This window comes from Brachypodium distachyon, chromosome 2 (assembly GCF_000005505.3).
Source record: "Brachypodium distachyon strain Bd21 chromosome 2, Brachypodium_distachyon_v3.0, whole genome shotgun sequence".
NCBI classification, from domain to species: domain Eukaryota; kingdom Viridiplantae; phylum Streptophyta; class Magnoliopsida; order Poales; family Poaceae; genus Brachypodium; species Brachypodium distachyon.
This window is the reverse complement of record NC_016132.3, coordinates 9,039,563-9,062,408: the sequence shown is the minus strand read 5'-3', so window position 1 is coordinate 9,062,408 and position 22,846 is coordinate 9,039,563. Positions and strand designations below refer to the sequence as shown.

The 22,846-nt window shown below is 43.8% G+C and overlaps 3 protein-coding genes across 3 annotated transcripts; 1 reads left to right on the top strand and 2 right to left on the bottom strand.

The window, feature by feature from the left end:
- Positions 1-84: 84 nt before the first annotated feature.
- Positions 85-5,557, bottom strand: LOC100841317 (transcription factor HBP-1b(c38)). The gene is made up of 9 exons (XM_010232489.3): positions 5,432-5,557; positions 4,372-4,535; positions 3,109-3,183; positions 2,977-3,036; positions 2,063-2,140; positions 1,927-1,978; positions 1,516-1,787; positions 898-1,143; positions 85-625 (listed from the first exon to the last, which is right to left on the bottom strand). Exons 2-9 carry the CDS (start codon positions 4,429-4,431, stop codon positions 479-481), a joined length of 990 nt encoding a protein of 329 aa, XP_010230791.1. The 5' UTR covers positions 4,432-4,535; positions 5,432-5,557; the 3' UTR covers positions 85-478.
- Positions 5,558-12,810: 7,253 nt separating this feature from the next.
- Positions 12,811-18,651, top strand: LOC100844768 (leucine-rich repeat protein 1). The gene is made up of 6 exons (XM_003567274.4): positions 12,811-13,176; positions 15,974-16,045; positions 17,179-17,322; positions 17,424-17,495; positions 17,591-17,662; positions 18,328-18,651. The coding sequence occupies exons 1-6, from the start codon at positions 12,950-12,952 to the stop codon at positions 18,395-18,397; spliced, it is 657 nt and encodes a 218-aa protein (XP_003567322.1). The 5' UTR covers positions 12,811-12,949; the 3' UTR covers positions 18,398-18,651.
- Positions 18,652-18,829: 178 nt separating this feature from the next.
- LOC100842035 (probable anion transporter 1, chloroplastic) lies at positions 18,830-22,558 on the bottom strand. The gene is made up of 10 exons (XM_003567267.4): positions 21,925-22,558; positions 21,718-21,825; positions 21,438-21,593; positions 20,801-21,016; positions 20,504-20,713; positions 20,274-20,411; positions 19,905-20,006; positions 19,751-19,816; positions 19,554-19,638; positions 18,830-19,466 (listed from the first exon to the last, which is right to left on the bottom strand). Exons 1-10 carry the CDS (start codon positions 22,306-22,308, stop codon positions 19,369-19,371), a joined length of 1,563 nt encoding a protein of 520 aa, XP_003567315.1. The 5' UTR covers positions 22,309-22,558; the 3' UTR covers positions 18,830-19,368.
- Positions 22,559-22,846: the final 288 nt, after the last annotated feature.

Genomic DNA, 22,846 nt, shown 5'->3' with positions numbered 1-22,846 from the left:
CGCGCTATAGAGGAAATTGTGAAGGGATTTGGTTAGGAGATGGTTGATGCCCAAGCCCCCTTTGCGACATACAAAAACATCAAATTCAAGGGAGTAAAATGGTAATATACACTTGTCTAGATTGTTACCATGGCAATGTACAACAGGATGTCAAATGTACTCAGCAGTCAACAAAACCGATTAGGGACCGAAGCGTTTCTAGATGCACAATCTAATGACTCTGCAAATTAGGATCTTACAGATGCTAGGTAATAATGGAACAACAATTTTACAGCACGACATGGACCAGGGCCTAATGCACTTAACTTCAACTATATATGGCTAAGCTACCTGAACACAGCATCTTCTTGGATCTCTTATAGTATGTGCAAATTTCTCTGAATCAAGTCTGTTGCATGACTGTCATCATCATCACCAACTCCCAAAACTGAGAAAATGTATTGCGGCCAAATCACATCGCACGTGCTTGCTATGCTTGCTATTCCTTCGGCCGAGCAAGCCAGAGAGAACTAAGGGCACGAAGCCGTGACGAGTAATCACTTATCACAAGAAGTGCACGGGCAGACTGCCTAGTTGTCAGGATCCTTTGCATCTGTTGAAGAGTCTGCTGCCGCAGGTTGTCGGCCTTGATATAGTTAAAACAAGAAACAGGTCATGAACGCACCATAACAATGAAACCATAATTCAACAGGATTTATCAGATGATTTTAAAATACAGCCTACTGGAATTCATATACTCCAGCCTGGCTGTACTGAACTTACATTTGAAATAAAGTACTCCCTCCGATCCTAAATTGTTGTCGAAATATTACATGTATCTAGACGCTTTTTAAGAATAGATACATCCATATTTAAGCAAATTTGAGTCAAGAATTTAGGATCAGAGGGAGTAAATACCTGGCGAAGGAAATTCTCGAGGGTTCCAAGCTTCCCCATGGCCATGGCCATTTGACCCATGTAGTTTGCCACATTCCCTGTTGATCCAGAAGTGCCAATAGACCCAGCCAAGGTTTCTGCCAAGGACTGCTGAAGGGCCTCCATTCCTTGTGAAAGAGCATCCTCAGCTTGCTGTGACGAATGCTGAAGGTTGCATATCCCTGACAGCTGCTGCTCAGTGAGAGGCTCAAGCTGTGTTGAAAGAAGCTGCAATTTTCTTGGTTATTAGTAACTCATCAATAGATTCATCAGCACTTATAATAAAAAAGGAGCCAAGAGAAGGTATTTGCACACTATCCAATAACCAAAAAACAAGTGTTCAAGAGAAAAACACATGACGTTGCATTCCTATAATCTGTAATTTGCCTACATCCCCACATAAAATAATTCTATAAATACAAGTGGCCTAGTTATGTATAACACACAGAAAGAAACATAGATAAATCCTAAGGTTTTAGACCGACATTTTTAATTCTAGACAAGCATCTTCTACTGCAACATTGCTTACATTAAGATGGGCTTTGCGGTTCCAGGACAACCTAAAAGATTACAAGCAAAGCATAAGGCTGAGTTACACACCTTTAAGACCTCAGAGGGTCGAAAACCTCCTAGCCACAAGAAACACCTTTCTGCTGGTGTCTTCCACATGCCTGATAACACATGAAAGACATCTGCCTTGGCCGCATTTCCTTTTTGCTTATATATCTCTTCGTAGTGTGACATGATCTTCTCAACAACACTATGGAGATCATTATCGCTTGCATGAGCATTAACTGCAGCCCTAAGCTCATTAACTTGTCGATTGTGTTCTTCTAACCACCGGGAATACTCCATGTCAAAAGCAATTGCCCCTGTGAGAAAATGTGGTTTATTTATTTCTCCATCATTACGAGAGAATGTTGAAGGTATTGCTTGGACACTTCCATGGTGATAATATTTTCTGTGGCGAATAATGATTTACATATTAATCATTGGAAAGTCTGGTATTACCATTTCCACTCGTGGAATGGGACTGATCCGCTGAGCTAGATATAAAAATGCCCTGTGAAGGAAATTTCCATAAGAAAACTTTAAATGGAATCTTGAGGCCAGAAGCTCAAAATAGTGACATGGAATAGAAGCAAACCTGTTGACGAGCTCGCTGCAACTCCTGCTCTAGCTGGGTGAGCTTTAGCCTGCTATTCTCCAATTGCTGAACATATGCCTACAAAAGAGAGCAACATTACCAATGCAATACAACATAATAGTCATGGCCAAATTATAGAAAAGTGTGAAAATAATAGCTCAGTGAACTTATAGGAGCTAGAAATTGTATACGCGCAATGACATGTCAACTAATACATGAAAAATTATGGGTAAGAAAAACTTTCTAAATGATTGGAGTAATTTTAAATTACAGGGATTGATTTGTAATTAATTGAGGGTTTCCATAAATGATTGAAACCTCTCCAAATTATTTGCAATGTGAAAGTAATGGGATTGATTTGAAATTAATTGGGTTTCCATAATTAATGGAGGCGAGGCAGGTAGGTATACATCATTGGAGCAACGTGCCAACGTGGGATGTTGGATTTAGCCGGTTAGATGGCTGAGATCTTTTGGATCCGCCACGACTCGTGAGATGGACAAGATTTTTTGATGCTTTCCATATTGTTGGAACAGTTCACCAGAAACCTTCAGTGTATTTACTGAAAGGTCCATAGGAAACAAAATAGCAGAAACTTTTCACTTAGTTTATATTCCAATGGTAGACCCTCTTGTGTGCAAAATACTGATCGAATCTCCAAATTATAGATAGGAATACGTAAATTCATCCATGCCATATTTTTTTCCACCAATGTACTGTGTGAACCGCAGCAGCCCACACTAACTGAACCCCAATAGAAGAAAATAAATAAACCCAACAATTTAGTTATACTTAAATAAAATAAATCAAAAAGGTAGTGCTATCGTAGCAAACACAATACCAAGTGAAACAAAAGTTTGACAAACATAAAAGCACTACCATTAGTACAGAAGCTAAAAGTAACATTCAAATACCTTTTTCCTCAGACGACTTTTCCTTGCAGCCTCACGATTTTGAGCAAGTCGACGCATTGTCTACAAAATAATCTATTAGCAAAGTATTTGTGCGAACTTGGAATCTGCTAGAGAAATAAAGTGAACTTTTACCTTTTGATCTCCATTTTTGTCCCTGGATCTGTCACTAGAGTCAGAAACAACAAGAGCAACTTGCCCTGGTTCAAGCTGCAGATGACAACATAACTATCAAGCTCACATCATCCCTATTTCTCACTATAAAATGTCTTCACATGTATTCCTGATGCTTCGGGTTGGAAGTCGGATGAGATTTTTTTTTCTGAGTTATCGAAAAGCAAAATTATTTTACTTTCTTTTTATGCTTTGACTCTGATTCTTAAAAAACATAGAGTGGAGAAAGCAAAGGTTTACATCAACTTAGTCACTTATATCTGCAAAACAAATGTTTACTATTGTTTTTCATCACGCCACTTTGTCTATGATGGTCATGTATGCCATAATGCTGACAATGCAAATACTTGTATACTGTCAACTGTTACAATATGTGGCTTGCAAATGTGATAGGGTTTCCAAACCATACATAAGCAATTTTGAAATAACTTCTTATGCAGGCATACACATCATTACTGTTGAAATTACCACTATCAAGTATCAACCCCGACATAATCTAGATAGACTGATAATCTGAGTTAAACTACCTACGTTACATGTGTTATCAACTTATCGTATATCATGTGGTAGATACTATACTTCAACGGTCCTATTTGGCAAGTTGATATTACCAAAAAAAAACTTTGCTAGCTATCTTGGTAAGTAACACCATGTGACCACCTGTTTATGTTTACTCCATTCCATAATTTTACGGAAATAAATGTCAATTGTCATTCACAACAAATAGTTATATTAATTATTGAAGGTTTCATTTGATTGGTGTTTTATACAAATTCTCCAGTGTACCCTGTGTTGTAAGGGTGATATTTTCAAATAAAAAGTATTCCAAGTGTAGCAGCATAGGCATGTTACTGCATAATGATTTTTCAGTTTAAACCTGTTCCACAATCACTATACATCAAGCGTATAGCAAGCTATATAATTACCTTACAAAACATTCTCTACACCAAAGTTTTATTTGGGTCCGCAATGCAGTTTCAAGTTGTTGCCACACTTGCTTCGATTTTTTACTTCTGATGATTGACTTCATAAATATGGATGCATAGCTATCAATTTGATTTCTAAATGGAAGTGATATCTGATATCATAGGTTATCATTATGAGCACTCATACACTAGTTCAGCAAAAATAATTAGGTGGGTTCCCCACTCCATACAGTTTAATACAATTAATGTTTTCTGTCAATACCTTGGATCAAAGGCAAGGCTACAAGAGAAGACGTACCGTATGATTTTCATCAGTGTCATCTGTTGATGTGTCTGTTCTAGGGCTGACCTCTGCCATTGTAGTCTTGCAGAGTAGTCTCAGTGGTCTGTCAACAACCAGAGAGGAAGGCTACGGAAACTGTGATTCCTTTGTGACAAAGCTGTAGATCTAATATCTACTACCTGTACATGATGGATAAAACATGTCAAAGATAAATAATATTTATTTGAAGACCAAAGACTTAAGGAAACCATACATATCCACCAAAATATATATACTCCCTCCGATCCATAATAAGTGCAGCTGATTTAGTACAAAGTTGTACTAAATTTTTACTAAATCAGCAACACTTGTTATGGATCAGAGCGAGTACTAGATATTCAGGTAGCATTGAAAAGAAAACAATTAATTTGGGTTAATTAATTTGATGAAAGGATTGAAATGGCAAGATTCCATAAACAGCAAAGCATCTATCTGGGAGAACATACTCAAATATTCAACAATCAAAATTCCTCTGGAGTTAGGAAATTGCCACAAAAAATCAATGGATAACTTAATTGTAACAAATTAACTTGACACTCATATTTCCTTCTACCTCCCGTCTAGGGATGCAAACAGCGACCGGCTAAACCCTGCAATTAGTGCACCAATGGCCACAAAAACTGGCTAGGGATCCCTACTCCCATCACCTTCCACATGTAAAGGTAGCTGCCTTTATACTTTCCACTTTTCAAACAGGAACAAATCCAACACCATTCATCTTCGATTGCAAGTAAAGGATTCAAATCGACCACACTTCCGTACGTATACAAAACACCTACTGTACAAAGTAGTAGTATTCAACATTCTGGTGTCAAATTATACTGCAGGACGACCATATTTAGAGCGTTCAGATTTTCATACTAAATAAGGATCATATGGTACGGTAAGATGTGTAATGCAAGGACTTACGAATAGGTTCAGGACAAACAAAAGGGGACCAGAGAAAACGAAGAAACACCAAAAGCAAGCTTATTTCTCATGAAGACTACAAGCACGGGCTGAGGACCCAGTAGGGCAAGGTAGGGCGGCCACCTACCTTGATTTTTGCCTCAGTTACGAATTGGGGAAGATTACGGAGATAAAACGGGGAGCTAAAGCGTGGAATCCGTTCGTGGGGAGATGGGAGGAGAAACAGTCGGGAGCGAGAGAATCGAAGCGGAGATCAACCGGCGGTGGCGGCGCTCGCGCGAGGAGGAAGACGAGCAAGGGGCCTCGGGCGCTCGGCAGCGAGATGGGCCAGAACAAGGGTGGAGTGCGGCTCACGAAGGAACAGAGAGAGATGAGCTCCGGCCCATGTGAAAAAAAAAGAGGAAAACGCACTCACGGTGCCGAAGAAATGAGTAAAATGACGGTCCCGAACCTGTATTTTGGAAACGGAAAGTTACGGTGCGTTACCTTAACGAAATATCCATATACAGTCACCGGTCGTATGAGTTGGTAGCCCGTGCCAGCTCAGTTTGGTTTTTTTGTATTTTGTTCCTAAAAAATATCCATGAGGACTGGAGCGCATTTTTTGTATATTTTTTAGGGGCAAAATGCAAAATACAAGTTGACCTAGCACAGGCTAAAGACCCATATGTACAAATACGGTATCAGTGACCTATTTAGTATATTTTGTCAAAGTTCACGGACCGTAATTTTTGATTTTCAAAATATAGTGACTAAATTAAGAATTGAAACCAAGTTCCGTGACTGTGAATGCATTTTACACAAAAGAAATTAGAGTTGAGACTTGCGGTGTTCTCATTCATCCTATCTAAAAATAATTATTCTAAAAATAATTTCCCTTTCGTTTGTAAAACTTTGTCTATTCATCAATGAAACGGACTTTTTATGACGCTGATTCCAACGACACAGCATGGGTTGGACTTTTTGTGGTGATGCAGTCCAAGAGCTCTCTGTAGTTTGCAGTCATGCAAGATGTAACTCTTTATTATGTGTGTCTCTGTATAAATTGACTCTGACTATCTAATTAGCAAACTAATTAACTATGGAGCGTGAGAGGCAGCGACGATGATGAAGCGTAAGCTATGCATTTGGAAACAAATATTTCTACAAGGAAGGCACCGTAGGTGATATATTGACTCTCCTGGACTCATGGCTCATCGTACCAATGCTTTCATGGAGTGGTTCCGTGCTTTGCTATTAACTTAACCCCTCCAAATTTTCAAAATACATATTTGATATATGGACTCATGATGACACTAGTTTTGTAACATCAATTTTAAGGCCTTAGTTGTTTGGGTTTCTGCTTCAGCTTTTGGTGCTTTTAGCTCTCTAAAAGCACTTCTTCCGTTTACGCATGAAGCGAAGCACGTACGGAGGTGCTTCCTGCAGTTTCTGGAGGGAAGCACCTCCCGACGCTGCTTCTTAGAGGCACTTCTAAAAGCAAAAGACCAAACAAACAGGGCCTAAACACAACGAGTATTGTGAGGTTTTGAACAGACAAAGCTCTAAGCTGATTTTTGTCATTTTAGATCCACGTGTCTTCTCTTCTCTTCCACATGTCTTTTCTCTCTCTTGATAAACATAATTCCTCCTTGCCATATCCCCTTATCATTGGTCATCGCTTGCTCATCTTCTATGCCTTTTGCCCTTGCTATTACTCCATGGACGCAAATGATGGAGGGTGCATGGAATTAGCTATCCATATATTCTCTCTTTTTGTCATATACATGTAGACTGTTTTTTCTTTCTTTCATGGGCTACATTGTTGCATTTCGTCACTCAAATTTGCTCGTAGTGGCAAGTTTAACCTCCACTTTGTCTCTTTTGGCATAACGGGGACTCTATTTCACTTTCTTCTTCACTTGTTTGCCAACCTATATGTCCCAAACAACGTAGAATGTTCATAAGATCATCAATTATCCAACATTGCATGAGTCTTTCCTTGTGGTATCTAAGCGCAAACATATTGATATTAAGTAAACACCCCTGAAACCATGCGTCAAACATAGATTAGACGAGTATTTCTTTAGAGAGGAAGCTATCAGTGCACCCACTACCTGTGACATCAACACAAGCAACTTTCATGGATGATCTAAGATTTGCTCAATTGCATTGCACCCCTATGATATAAATCACTCAATTCCATTATCAGAGGAGCGCCGGTCGTTAAGGTTTTTCAAGGACAAATACACCATGTTTTGCTTTGAATCTAGTGCGGAGGTTTGTGAAAAATACAGAAGCATTTCCTCTTGGGTGGATCTTTATATTAACTATCTATCAATTTCCAGTTGGTGATGGTTCATCCGCACCCTTTCATTCTCGTTGACCCTCATGTTCCCTTTCTCTCATATGTATAAAATTGGCATCATGGTGGCCCCGTTTCATTTGCACGCCCAAAAGAAAATTCAAAACACATAACAAAACTGATGGCGGTAAGCATTCTCTTTCCCATATTTTTTTTCCATCAGTGCAAGATCAATTGTCGCCCACCACACCTTGCCACCCTCTACTACCAAGGCTGGCCCTCCCATGTATCCATATATGGTGAGACGGTTAGGGTCAACAGCTAATTGGATTTATCCAAGGTCGAAAATGGCAGCAACAACGCATGGTCTGGCAACATCTCCATGCCTTAGGGCCTTGTCACTACCTCATGCATTTTTTTTCCTTCCATAACTCTTTTGAATATTTCCATGACCAAAATATTTCAAAATAGTTCCATGGAGTAGCATTTTAGGCCCTTTTATCAATGTAGGAGATTGTATTTTGCCAAGGATGATGGTGGAACCAAGAGGTGCGTGAAGCAGGGGAAATGCAGGACTTGTAGAAGGTCCCATTTTTCATAACTAGAGGGAAATGGTTCCCTATCACGTCTCCAAAAACATTTTCCAGTGAAGCCCCTATCACATTCTCCACATCTTACCAAGGATCCTCATATTTGAAGTTGGTTACAGAATCCTCGTAACTGCCACTAATCATAATTGTGAGCTAATCGTACGACGTTGCCAGACACCCACATGTCATCGCAGTCCGGGACATTCAAGCCCTGGACTAGAGTGACATGCCACCATGGTTGATGATGCTCGAGCCTTGGATCTGAACGATGCCCACATGCTGGAGCAGGACAAAGGCACGATAAGAGAGCCTAGGGTTCGGATTTTTGGAGGAGTCAATGGTTAGGATTTAGTGCAGGTGATTGCCAGCTTTGCCCCTACTTTAGTCACTACATAGAAACTCGTATGCAGTTGCGAGACAAAGTTGCACCGTTCATACGTTGACCAGGACACACCTCGAACTTGACAAGCAGAACCAAGGTTTAGAGTCATGTTCCAACACACACCGGGAGACAATGACTTGGATGGGGGTTGAAGAAAACTGTGATACTTCCTCCAATCCTAAATTGTTGTCGTTGATTTAGTGGGAGTAGATTATAGTAAAAACACACAAACCCACGACAATACGTGCGAAGCCATTAGCCACACCCCACCGCCCCTCCTCCAGCGCTCTCTAGAAACTCCAGGAGCTTCGTGCTTGGCGTCGTGCCGTTAGGTTCGGCCGCTCCCCTTCCACTCTCTTTCGCCGGCGCGGCCGGCCGGAGTTGGAGGGGAAGGGGAGTGTGTCCGTTTTTAGCTGTAGGTTTAGTTTGTTTCCTTGTTCTTAGTGCTGTGCAGATCCGGTATTCGTTGTCTCCCTGCCTCTCCTCTCTGCCTCCGGCGAGAGCCTCCAGCGAGTCGCGCGTCGTCCTCCTGCCAGCACCCCTCTTTCTTCATTTTCTCCTAAATAAATCCACCATCTTGAACCACGATCTTCCCGATTTCTCATTTTGCCCCTTTCTTTATCACTGGCCAAGCTCATCTCCCATTAGATCCGGTGGTTTCCCCACCGTTTCTTTGCCTGTGCCAGACATGGAGGCGCTCGTGATGGCCTTCCGGCAGGCCCCCAAGCCCTGCTGCAGTTCCTCCAGGTCCGATCTGGTTGGCCTCTGCCGATTGGATCCCGTTGAGGGCGTGCAGATTGTCTTGCTACGATGGGGATCCGGCCATGGTGTCGATCCCTTCCCCTAGCCATGCGTGGTGTATCGTTCATCTCCTCTAGCGGCCAGTAACTGGGAAGGTACTGCTCTGTCCCCTTGTGCCCAGAGCTCTACTGAGAATCGGAAGCTTAGTGGTTTGAAGATCGTGTGCTGCTGTCTGTCATATGAGCATCAGAATACGTGTTGCCTTGTTGTCGTCAATTTTTCATGGAAGAACTCTGATCTGAACAAGTTCAATATGGTTTTTGAAAGCTTCTTCTCCAGAATCCATGTTGGGCAACACATCTTAGTCCTCCGTATTCTGAAGCTTGGCTTCAGGGGTGTTAAGAGCTTTAATTCTGAGTGTATGCTTTGCATTTTGGAAGCAAGACTAGCTAATGAACAAGCTGGAGACGGTGATCCTCGATCATTCGGGTTGATTCGCATATGACAGGTGAGAAATCCATCGTTGTTGATCCCCAGATATGATGGTCGAGAGAGATTCATATTGGACTCGGTGAAGCGCCCCCAAGATCTACAGCCTAATGTTCCTAACCTCGTGTGCATTTGCCCGCTCGATTGTTGGGAGAGTCGCTGGCTCTACGGCTGGCTCACACTTTTGAGGCCCGTTGAATACTCCAGTTGTGGCTTTGTGTCAGTCTTCTCAACTGACCCGCCATCAGACTCAAGCTGTAGTCTTCCCCGTCTTAGGCTTGATGTTTTTACTGTTCTTGTAACCAAGCTATGCAAGAATGCACTTGTCTATGCTCTCTTTCTGAGAGTAGTGTAACGCTTTGTATTAGTAATCTATACCAATATATTAAATTGGAGTTGGTGGTGATGGTACGGTCGCAACCGTACGTCACTTCACCAAAATTACGAATTTGCCACCGCTGTCACCACTTTTAGTTATATCCGATTGATTCTAACCATCCACGTAGGTCTCGATACTTTCCGCACGACCCTCTCACGCGGGCACGCGGCCCGACCCCTGTACCCTCTCCCTCTTGCACCTATCCCCTCTATTCATCCTTCCCGAACTCTTCTTCCTCGCACCGCTCGATCCACCTCCTCCACGAAGTCCAACTCCTTCCTTCATCACCATCCTCGCTCGTTCTCCATGCCGCCGCCGCCACTGCTCTCCCCCGCCGCGCCGCCCTCTCTCCAGTCCTTCTCCGATCTCTCCTCTACCGATCTGGCCCGCGCGACCACTCCCGTATCCTCATCCCCTGCCCCGTCTCCTCCTTCCGAGTCCCGAGGAGACTCGATCTGGGCATCTGGCGGCCCAGCGCCCCCTGCCCTCTTCGCTCCTCCGGTGCTCTTGATCTGGACCAAGGACGCCGAGCCCCTGCCCCCTTCCCTCTTCATCTATCTGGACGGCTGGCTGTAGTCTGTGGAGGAGATCGACGGCGTGTTCTGGCAGAGGCGGGGCGAGCCGCGAGCGAGGTAGGTGGAGCTCGGCGGCGGCGGTGCAGTCTGAAGACGGAGGCGCGACGGCAGTGTTGCAGAAGATCGGGAGAGGCCGGGTGGCGTGCGACGACTAGGTGGAGGCGTAGGACGACACGCTGCCAGTTGCGGAGCGCCCGGGTCCCGTTGACGGCCAGATGCCAGTGACGAGGATCTGCGTGGGGAAGACAACAGTGCCGCTCCTTCGTCCGGCCTCCGTCCGGCCTATGTCGTTAAGATCCTCCATGGCGCCCGCTCCTCGACGGGTCGGTCGGGCGCCTCCTTAGCTGGTCGTCGGCGCACCGCGGCTGCGGATCCGATGCGTGGTGGCGGAGATAGGCATGGCGGTAGCGCGGGCGCCTTCCTCCAGCGACGCCGTAACAGCTGCTGCTCCCGAGCGGGTGTTCTAGCGCTACTACACCGACGCTTTTCTCTATTTTTTCTTATTTTTGCTGAAACCTTGGCATAATTGATGGTACATGCAGATCATGCTTTCTAAATTTAATTAGGACGTGGATATGCTCTGAAAATTCCATTGATTTAATTCCCCTCCGTATATGATTTTAGTTTTACCATTTTCCTGGATCTATTTTTTGACCCGATTGGACTTGATCATATGACTAATCGATGATGTGCTGGATCCTTGATTTACCTTAAAGATCATGGTTGAAACAGGCCCAATATATGTGGCATGGCATCGCAGAGATGCGTGATGGAGCGAAGGGAGAGCAGCATCTCGTCAGGGCTAACATAATTTTCATATGGGCTAAAAATTATTAAATATGAAAAGGCGTTTTCGGTAGACTAAATTAACGTTTTTTCGATCAGAAATTTCGGTAACTGCCAGAGTTGCTCTCAATACGTAGTTACGTGCAAAAGACACCACTTTTGAAAACTTAAGCTAGCATGTTTTTCAAAAAAAATTCTTCCGTAGCAACGCACGGGGTTTTGATAGAATTTTTCTCGCTCTCCCTCTGACTATCCTCTCCATCCACCTTGAGTGCAAACTCCTCCTCTCCCCGTCCCGATTCATCCCACCACCGAACATTGTGCGGCCGCCCGCTTGTGCGCACCGCCTCCGCTCATAGATTCTCGCTGGCCGTCCGCTCCCACTTGCTGCCCGTCCTCTCACAGCCTTGTCCGCCCGTTCGCCGCGCCCGCGCGCCGTCTACACATCGCGTCCGGCCACTGGTCGCCGCGCACCACTGCCCGTCGGGAGGGCCACCGATGGCTCGCGCCGACGCGGTCCCTGCTGCCTTGCGCGAGGCCACCGCCATCCTGGCCTCAAACTCATCCCATCGCCGTTCAATTCCCGCAGGGAGCCACCGGCGCACATGAGCCAGTGGAGGCGGGCGCGCGACGGAGCCACGGGTCCGCAACCGCCGCCGACGCGCACGAGCTGGTGGAGGCGACCAAGAGCGGCGGCGGGTGCTGGCGAGATCCGGATCGGGTGGGGGTGAGATTCGTAGGAGAGGAGGAGCGAGGAGAGATCTGTTTTTTTTTCTTTTTTGGACGTTACGTGTTTTTTCTGCGCTTGAGGACCGCGGAAACCGGGATTAAAATGCGTGTGGGGACAGCGGTGGTAGATTCGTAATTTCGGTGAAGTGACGTACCGTGACGACCGTGCCACCAATTTCAATTTAATATATTGGTATAGATTATGGTATAGATGTTCTTTTAAAAAAAAAACAAGACACATTCTCACGAGACTCACGACATAAGAAAAAAAAGACGCAATCGTAAAAGAAAAGAAGCCTTCTGTGCAACAACGTCTTCGCTATCGTGGCACTTGTTGCTAAAGAACAAAACGGCACCCCCGTGAACGCGGGCACCGCCGGGCGCCGGGGAACGATGAAACTTGGAAGGGCGTCGCAATGGAGCAGTTTCGCACTTTCGCTGCGTGCGCTTACTTGTATACCCACTGCACTCAAGGCCGCAGAAGATCAGGGGTGTGAGGAAGAAGGAATCTTTTACGCTTTCAGTCCAGTCCAGTCCAGTCTTCCACTTCCGCTCCGCTGTTCACCTCCCCTTTAAAACGCAACACTTCGCTTCCCGTTCCCCCAGCTCCGGCACTTTCCCCATTCGTCGCCAGCCTCCCTCCCTAGCCCCCTTCCTCTTCCGCTGAGAACCGAAACCCTAGCCAGTTCAATGGCGTTGGCGGCTGCGGCGGCGGCGGCAGCGCTGTTCGTCGCGGCGGCCGTGCTGTCGCCTGCCTCCGTGGCGTCGGCGTCCAATTCCGAGGGCGACGCGCTGTACGCGCTGCGGAGCGCGCTCGCGGACCCGCGGGGCGTGCTGCAGAGCTGGGACCCCACCCTCGTCAGCCCCTGCACCTGGTTCCACATCACCTGCAACCGCGACAACCGCGTGACCCGCGTGTACGTGACCCGATCTGATCTTAGATGAGCCGAGCTTCCCCTCCTCCATGCCTGCTTTGTGATTCCTTTTTTATCCCGTTTCATTAGTTATCTGTGAGTTCCATTTCGTGCCTGCTATGGCGCCAATGTAGAGAGGCTCGTGGTTGATTAAGGTGCTGTTCTTGTGAATTTGCAATCTGAGGTTGCTTTAATAGTCGTTAGCCAAATTATTTTCGCCGAGAGTTGATGACTACGAGCATTATTTGTTGATTTCTTTTTCTCCTTTGAATCAGAGTTAGTTTGCATGGACGTACATTGTTTTGGGACCATTTGACGTTAAGAAACTAGTACTCGCTCCGATCCATAAAAGTGTTGCCCATTTTGTACCAAGTTAGTACAAGTTCTGTACTAAGTGAGCTTATTCTTCCATGGACGAGTATGGTTTATGATTAATTGCTTTTATTTTTGCCTACTTCATTTATGATCTTTAATTGGTCTGACTGGAGGTGGGATTGTAGCTTTTAGGTATGATGTGTGATGGACCTAGGCACTTGGTAGTGGCATTGGCCGGAACAAATAAGAAATCCCAAGAATTTAAGAATTCCTCCATGCCTCACATGGCATATATATATTTATTTACTATTTATGTTACTCTAATAGAGTTCCCAAAATATGTTTTTGGGTAACCGAGACATTATTTTCCTTGACATCCACCAAAAAAGCCTTCTCTTTGTATCCATTATACTTGCTGAAGTCTTCACTTACATGCATCTCTGGGAACCTACGGTAAGTCGGTAACGACGTAGTTGACCTGAGTAGTTGACCTGTGGTGCAACAAGTTTCTTGTCACAGAACCGGTGTCATCTTGCTTTGCACCAACATGAAGTTGGAGACTATTGGAAGAGTACGCTGGCGACACTCACACCAACATGAACTTGGTTGCATCACCATATCGGCCGTGTCGTGACTGCAAGTTCGTAGAGACATGTTCAACAAGGATAATGTAGACAATAGGAGGGTTGGCTTGATTGTCAGGCAAAATAATGTCACAGTTAATAACAAGCATTTATCTGGAAACTTTACTTGAACGGCCTAAATAGTAAACGGACATCAATATGCCAGGTCTTGCGTCATTAAAGCTATTGACAAAATAAGAAATGCTCTCATGGAATGACGTTGCCTGGCAAAATAAGAAGACGTTCTAAATCCGCCATCTTGTTTTAGTTTGTTCTTTTCTATCATCCATAAGTGCCTGGCTGGACCCGACATTCTTGATCTGAAGGCGATGAACTTTGACACCAAATTTGAAGTTTGTGCGCCGCAGTTTGTCAAGGTTGTCCCAAAATTTGTCTGGCTGTGTGTAAGAAGTTGCTGGATTGCTGACAGGCTCACCAAACACCAAATGCGGGCTTCCCAGTAACAATGACCATCTTCTACTCAATTGTAGAATTTGGCGGAGCATGGTCCTTTGTTGGGCCAAGATCTTGAAGGTTAAGCCAGCTCCTAAAGTGGGCGAGTGGTGAATTTATGCAAGGCATGCTAAGGTCAAAAGAAGTGGCCTTTGTAGCCTAATCCTGGTCTCATGGCAACATGGAAGGAAAGGAACAATAGGGTTTCAACAACACAACCGCACCTCTTCCAAGAATATCCACTTTAATAATCAATCAGACAAAGTCCTGCAGCGTGGTGGGAACCGAGGGGCTCAGCTACCTCCAACCTTGCACTTAACTGTTGCGTGATCTTACTACTTCCGTTGTATGGCAAAAGCTTACTAAGGTTGAAAGAAGTGACCTTCGTAGCCTAATCCTGGTCTCTTGGCACACATGGAATGAAAGAAACAATAGGGTCTCAGCAACACAACCTCACCTCTTCCAAGAATACCCACTTTAATCATCAAAGAGATCAATCAATGAAAGAGATGAAGTCCTGGAGCATGGTGGGAACCGAGGCGCTGAGCTACCTTTAACCTTGCAATTAACTGTTGCGTGATCTTACTACTTACCTTGTATGAGTAGATTTGCAGCCCATCCTGCAATCATTCAGCTTGGAAGGTAGCTATAGTATCTCTTTGGTTGCTGAAAACAAGGAGCTTCTTAATAGAAATGGTTTTGTAATGCAATGTAAAAGACGACAACACCATCGAATAGAAAAATATGACAAACAGATTAAAAAGTAGATATATTTTTATGAAGTTTGGACAAACCATTGCTTCGTCTGGTGTCTACAATACATATGACTCATACAGTACTAATTTACCAGATCGGAAAAAAAAATTATGTTCAAAAGAAAAATTTATAGATCCAATGCCACATTCTGTAAAAAATTATGATACATGTATAGGATGCACTCAATGTGTACGAGCTTGTCCAACAGATATGCCACTGCAATTTTGGCGGTTTAGAGAAATGCCACTGGAATTCTCATCCTTTGAAAAATGCCACTGCAGTGTCATCTTTCAACCCACTGTAGTGGCATTTTTCGAAGAATCTGCAGATTTGCAATGGCATTTTTCAAAAGATGGAAATTGCAGTGGCATTTTTCGAAATTACCAAAATTGGAATGGCATTTATCAAATTAGCCCAAAAAAATATGATGGCCTCATTTTGGTTTTGTTGTAGTTGTGTATGTTCTTATGGCCTTTCTCCTAATCTGACCACATAAGCTCTGTGCCTGGCCATTTGTGTATTTTGACTAGTTGAATCTACATGTCTGTACCTTTTTATTGAGTGGCCCTGATGTTAGCACATGTCATATTCTGTTTCTTTACAGATGACATTACATATGATACTTCCTGACACTTTCTTACACCATCTTGTAGTGATTTGGGCAACTCAAATTTATCAGGTCATCTTGTTCCTGAATTGGGACACCTCGAGCATCTGCAATATTTGTGAGTCTTTCCCTCTGTCTGCACATTAATGCTATTCTTTTGCTAGGTTTTTGTGTGCTAGGCACACTGGCACTGTATGACTTGTTGAATTATAGAGCTGATCAATGAAAGGTTCTATAATGTCTGTAACAGTTGATAAACACAAAACTAGATGTTCTTGCCAGTTTGTATTATATATAGTCAGTGATGAATATGCTGCCAATTATGCATGTAAGAAGCGGAGCTACCTTAGTTTGCTCCCATTTGTACATTTTGTTGCACTTCTTTCCAGAATTTGGAAGTTTTGGAACGTTGTGAGTATTTTGTATATAGGCTACGCGAGCTTTGAAGTATTCAACTGAATTCTGTTCTAGAGAGTAGGGGGTTAGATTTATAGCCATTTAAACAGCTAGATTTCATGAATTAAACTGCAGATTTCATACTGCTGTTTGGTACACATGTTATACAGCTGTGAGAAGTTCCCTGGTTCCAGCCTCACTGCTGTAGACAGTGACAACGTTACAACTATACTAAGAACGGATTTCCATTTGCGAACTGCTTGTTGCATGTTCCATACTTATTGATTTAGATCAAACGAAAACTACAAAACTTATATTGTTTGTTCCATAGTTATGGTAGGGAGTAAACTGAATTTCTTCTTACATCATGTTCTGTAAGTATACTGTATACTGGTTGGTGGATGGACACTAGAGCATTGCTAGAGCTTTTTATTTGAGTGCAGGAGAAATTTGCTGATTTTTTATCCATTAAAATGGCATCCCAAACCTACAGGGTGGGACAATATCTGTTTATTTCAGCATATAGGCTTGATAGAAGCAATCAACGTGCACTGCTCTGCTGCTAACAATACTAGCAACATACCTCTTAAAAAAAACAATACTAGCAACATAAATTTCCTCCACTGCCTTGGTCCATTTTCTCAACAACTTAATTATCTAGGACACGTGGAAACTTCAAACAAAGAAGAGTTGTTTGTTTGCAGCTCTTGTGCATTAAACTCAGCTTGTGTCATTGACCCTACATATGTTGCTTTTTGACCATATTTAGTGTCATTTCGTTTCAGTGGCATCCTAATGTAACCGAGCGTAGCATTCATGTTAGTGCTCTAATATCTTCCTGAAAAACTGTTGCAGAGAGCTGTACAAAAATAATATTCAGGGCACTATCCCAGCTGAGCTTGGGAATCTAAATAGCCTTATTAGCTTGGACTTGTATAACAACAACATAACAGGGACAATACCAAAAGAACTCGGCAAGCTGAGATCCTTAGTATTCCTGTGAGTACTTTTCCGTTATTTCTATGGTAACAATGTTTGCATCTGCACCATTTTCTTGTTCTTTGGTACATGTTAGTTACCCCATGTTTATGCTTATGTAGACGACTTAAGGACAACCACTTGACTGGTCTGATTCCAAGGGAGCTGAAAAATATCTCTAGCCTCAAAGTGATGTAAGTATTCAGCTATCAGTACTCTGTTTACTGAACTATATGTTTCTTTGTATGTACTAATGACAGCATTTCATCTCGTTTTTGCATACTCTCAGAGATGTTTCAAACAACGATCTCTGTGGCACAATTCCAACTACTGGGCCTTTTGAGCACATACCCTTGAGCAAGTATGACCGACATGCTCGCTGTTAATTGATCTTTTTATTCAGTTGTTGACTTGTTTTGTGCCTTTCTCCATCTAATCTTCGTAGACTACCGCTGTTTCAAAGGACCTGTCCTTTTAGATTTGTGTTGGTCAAGCATTTTATCGTTGACTGTCAGTTCCAATAGAACTATCATTATTGACAACATCCAGTTGATACTACTAAATCTGTCACGAAATATACTTTCATAGTGTGTAAGTTTTTTATAGCAACCTATTTTAAACATTGACAACATCAATATTTTGCAAAGGAGAGAGTATAACAGACCAATGGCCAGTTGGCCACTCAAGCAATATCACTTCAGATGATCATACGAGTAACTTCGAACCTTAACTACGTGTGTGATTTGGGAGTTGCAGCTTTTTATGGTATTCATATTGCAAATTTTCAGATACTCATCCTGTGGCATTTATTCTCTTCTATTAGTGCAGTATTTGGTTTTGTATACACATGGTGACATGGATTACAATTTTCTTTCCTTTTTTGCTGATTGCTGAATGACAACAAAGAGGGATGAATTATTTTGCATAGTTCCATGATTTCATATTTATTTATTCTGCACTAGTTTCACTTGATTACTTGACTGCTCTCAGAACTTGGGTTTCTAAGACATGTTTAATTTTGTGAAGCTTTGAAAACAATCCAAGGTTGGAGGGCCCAGAGTTGCAAGGGCTTGCAGCATACGACACAAACTGCTGAAAGTGCTGAGTCGTTCCCTTTCGCCTGTGCTACATAGATGACTAGCGGATGAACTTTATCCAAGTCCTGTTTCTTGTAAAAGTGTAAGCGGCACATGGCTGAATCTTCATGCTAGCAGTGTAGATAATATTTATGTCATCATGGCTGAGGTCCTCAGAGCTGGTAATGCCATTTAGTGTATGGTTTCCTTATGAACCAGAACCAATGATATTATCGTTGTAGCTTCATAATGAAATCTGTGTTGTTCAGCGTTTGGTTTACCTGGCCTGGCACAAACTGTGCCCATATGCTTGGCTTTTATCAAAAAAAATAAAATTGGGCAAGTCTGCTTGATCGTCAATTTTGTATCCTTTTCGATGCAAATCATTTATCTTTGGACTGACATAACTGAATTATTCACACGTCCTCTTAGAGGAACAAACATGGTACAAGTGGTAGAAATGGAACTTTACTATATTCAGAACTTAACTGGTACATATTCATAAAAAATCGTTGCATTTTGTTAGTAATATCCTGACCTAATCAGGAAACCGAATGATTTGTTACAGAAATAAGCTATTCAACAAAAAAAAAAAAAGAGATTCGCAAGTCAAAAACGCTACGGGGTATGATGAATATGTACAGGATACCTATAATCACTTGCACAGTATACATCTGGCCGCTGCGCATTCCTAAGCTCAACCCATGATATATCTGCGAATCGAGGTCCTGAGTTTTCTGGAGTTTGAATGGCACGTACTTCTCGTGTCGCGGGGTTTCAGTTGTACATACTTCCCCTGTTGCGGGCCATATGCTCAGCACCACCTAAGAGCTGGCAGTCTGCTGCTTGCTTTCTTTCCAGTAATTTTCAGCTGCACACCAAGAATGGTTATGTCCACTTGTCCAGGAAGGGTGGCACCTACTAGCAGGAATAAGTTGTCGATCGAGGTGTCTCTGTCGTTGTGAGCAGTAAGCAGGATATAATACACATATTAATCGATGATTTTCTCGCCAGTTGAAAATACATTCCACACCACAGTCCCAATAAGATACAGAACGACAGACAATTTGAAGACATCGTCCCAAGAACCTGCATTGTTTCAAGGTAGGAGACGTATAGCATGTAAATCAGCAGTGTAATATGTTACATAATGTGAAGCGTAGGATTAGGGCAAACCATGCTGCAAGATGTATCCTGTTGCTGCTGTGCCAAATACACCAGCTAGAACCCCAGCTGTGTTGGAGAGACCAAGTAGTACACCCTGTATGAAAGGAAAGGGGTAGTTCAGAATTGTTTAGAACTATATTCCTATGACTTCACAGAACACTTAATTTAATGTCCGGTGAAAGATTATGTTATCAAGAGATGATTACAGCGTATCGAGGACCAATATCTTGATGATTCGAGTACAGACCAGACTGCGAAAACGCATCAGTTCCCTGTCATTTAAACAAAAAACAGGTAGTGAACAGTATTGTTCTGCAGCGAAAACAATCGTCATTGACAAGAAGCTAAATGGACCCTCACCTGGCTACAAGCCATGCACAAGACTGCCAGTGCGGGTGAATCAATATGGCTCAATTGAGTGAGGAAAAATGCTGGCCCTAAGAATCCAACTGATTGCATGATCTGCAAGAGATGGCCATGCATAGGATACAACAGAAAAGAAAATGCATCACTCAACTGGATGGATTGTGGATATGAAATAAGTCTAGCTTGTCAGTTCTCACTTCCTCAGAGCTATTCTGATTTATTCAGTGTCAGCTTGAGTTTGATTGATCTAATTTCAGGACTAGTATAAAGTCAGCTCCCACTTATATTTTAGTTTTTAGTGTACACTATTTTAAGGAGTGTATTAAGGAGTGTACACACAGAATATTCAAGGAATCAGTTTACCTTACGAACCGTGGTCACTGATGTTCCTCTACTAACAAGTGTGTCTGCAATCCAACCACCAACATTTGCAGATATCGCCATTGTTAGCCAGGGAAGGACGCAGAAAAGACTGGACTCCGTGAGGTTGAATTTCAGAACCTATTTCACAATAAGTTATGTCTTATATCTTTATAAAGAAAGGGGTTGCTGTTCATGATGGTAAACTGGAAAATAATGATGCTGAGGCCTACTTGGTTGTAGTATGTAGGCATCCATGTCAGCAAGATGAAAGTTCCCCAGTTATGGCAAAAATGACAAACAATAAGAGCCCAAACAGGCGGTTTCGACAATATTAGTCTCCATGGAATTGTTGTAACAGGCTCTCCAGATGTGGTTTGAGTAGTGATAAGCTTTTTTTCTTCAGCGCTAATCCCTGGATCCTCAAGTGGAGTACTATAAGCCTTTATAAGAAACAAGCCACAAATTTAGACACCAATATAACAAAAAAAGAAGAAGAAGTCGCACATCAATTTACAACACCGAACTACCTTGGTCACCCATGTCGCGAACCAAACAGTTCCGAGAGACCCGAAGGAGTAGAAGACAGATGGCCATCCAAACTTATGTATCAGGAATGGGGAAAATGCAAGTCCTGTCACTGATCCAAGGTACATCCCACTATATACTAGAGCCAATGATCTGCTTCTCTCTGATACAGGAACCCATTTTGAAAGGATATTATTCATCGCAGGCATGGCAACCCCCTGGTGCAAGAATTCAAATGTTTATCATATCAATACACAAGTGCATAAATGACATCAACTACAATTTTTGTGTGTGTTTCTTGTCCTAGGAAATCTTTTGACCCTTTTCTTCCAGTTGGCTTGCTCTCTATTTTTTTTGAAGACTTGAAGTTTCAACTGTTTTCTCTTATAGTACAACACTAAACTTTCCCACAAAACAAAAATAGTACTCCCTCCGATCCATAATAAGTGTCTTGGATTTATCCAAGACACTTATTATGGATCGGAGGGAGTACAACACCAAAATTAATACCCATATAATGATATTCACTCAAGAGTCCCAATAATGCCACACACAATAGTTATACGAGCAAACTATATGTAGAATAGATGGAATTTTTTAACCTCACAATGAAAATAATTAAGAAAATTCACACTGTACCTCACCAATTCCCATGAAAGCACGCACAACAAGGAGAAATGGCAAGCCTAGCTTTGCCGCAATAGGCGTAAGAGCTGTTGCCACAGACCACCAAATCACGCCGAAGCCAAGAACAGTCTTCCCCCCAACTTTGTCTGCCCATATCCCTCCAGCTATCTGCAATGACAATGGTGCATGGTTACCAAGTTAGCGATCTTTCATGAAAATCCTAGATAGCCATTGGATGCATGCAACCCATGTATGAAACAATCATCGGTTGCACTCCTCAAGACACACTGACCTGAGTTAGGAGGTAGCCCCAGAAGAAGGATGACTGGATGAGGCCGACGGTCTGCGGGTTCCAGTCGAACTCGGCGGACATGGGCATGATGGCAATGCTCATGTTTACCTGGAAACGAAACGAAGGGCAATGGCCGATACTCAGTAGCTACGGATATTAGTGGTGAGGACTGAGTATGGTGGAGAAGCAGGGGGAGGGGGCGCATACACGGTCCATGTTGCAGAGGAGGAAGGCGGAGAAGCAGAGGAAGACGATGGCCCAGCGCTTGGGGAACTGCCCCGGCTCCTCTTTCCCCTCCGCCGCGTCGTCCAGCAGCAGCTGCCTGACCGACGCCAGCAACGCCCCGCTGCCGTCGTCCCCATCTCCGGCTTCTGAGTGCGGCGGCTCACCCCCGTCCCGATGCGACGACGAGGAGGGGGTGTCGGGCTGGACGTCGGTCCCGCCGCGGAGCGCCCGCCTCCGGACTCTAATGCTACCCCCGAGAGCTCCGAGCCCTGGCCCGGGTCTCTGGGACGAGGCGCCGTCGAGGACGAAGCGGCGGCGCGGCGGCCGGCACTGGGCGGAGAAGGAGAGCGGGAGCAGGTGGAGCATGGCGCCTGTCCTCGCCCTTACCCAGGGTACAGTATCTCGCTTGCGTGCTCGATCGGCTCTGCCCCGGCTTGGCACAGAGACGAGGAAGAGGGAGGGGAAGCTAGCTAGCTAGCTAGATTTTTCTCTCCCCCAGCCCCGCTGCTGAGCGCGACCGAGGGGTGGATTCGACGGTGGAAGCGTCGAAGTGGGCATCGTGCTTCGTGCGCGGCTCCTGGGCCTGGGGAAGACGAATGGCTCTCGTTGGACGACGGCTCCGACGGGACGATTGTGTCTGGCTAGGGACTATCTGCGCAGCGCGCCTCGCCATCTGGACGCGAAACGTGACTATTCCATGGTCAATTTTTTTTATTTAGGAAACACAATACAAGACGCACCACTCACACACGCGCACCTATAATCGTCTGTACGAACGCACGTGCTCACACCCGATCTCTATGAGCACTTTTGAAAGATTGTGTTGTCGGCAGACCATCTTGAGATTGACGAACTCATCACAAACGCCTCCAGGGAAATGCGAGACTAAATTCGCTATTCCATG

Coding starts and splice junctions, on each gene's coding strand:
- LOC100841317 (XM_010232489.3), bottom strand. CDS start 4,431: ATGGCAGAGGTCAGCCCTAGAACAGACACATCAACAGATGACACTGAT. Junction 3,037..3,108: donor ACAAAAATGGAGATCAAAAG/GTAAAAGTTCAC, acceptor ATTATTTTGTAG/ACAATGCGTCGACTTGCTCA. Junction 1,788..1,926: donor CCATTCCACGAGTGGAAATG/GTAATACCAGAC, acceptor ATTTTCTCACAG/GGGCAATTGCTTTTGACATG.
- LOC100842035 (XM_003567267.4), bottom strand. CDS start 22,308: ATGCTCCACCTGCTCCCGCTCTCCTTCTCCGCCCAGTGCCGGCCGCCG. Junction 21,594..21,717: donor GGGGCTACCTCCTAACTCAG/GTCAGTGTGTCT, acceptor TTGTCATTGCAG/ATAGCTGGAGGGATATGGGC. Junction 19,639..19,750: donor ATATTGGTCCTCGATACGCT/GTAATCATCTCT, acceptor CCTTTCATACAG/GGTGTACTACTTGGTCTCTC.
- LOC100844768 (XM_003567274.4), top strand. CDS start 12,950: ATGGCGTTGGCGGCTGCGGCGGCGGCGGCAGCGCTGTTCGTCGCGGCG. Junction 13,177..15,973: donor GACAACCGCGTGACCCGCGT/GTACGTGACCCG, acceptor ACCATCTTGTAG/TGATTTGGGCAACTCAAATT. Junction 17,323..17,423: donor CTGAGATCCTTAGTATTCCT/GTGAGTACTTTT, acceptor ATGCTTATGTAG/ACGACTTAAGGACAACCACT.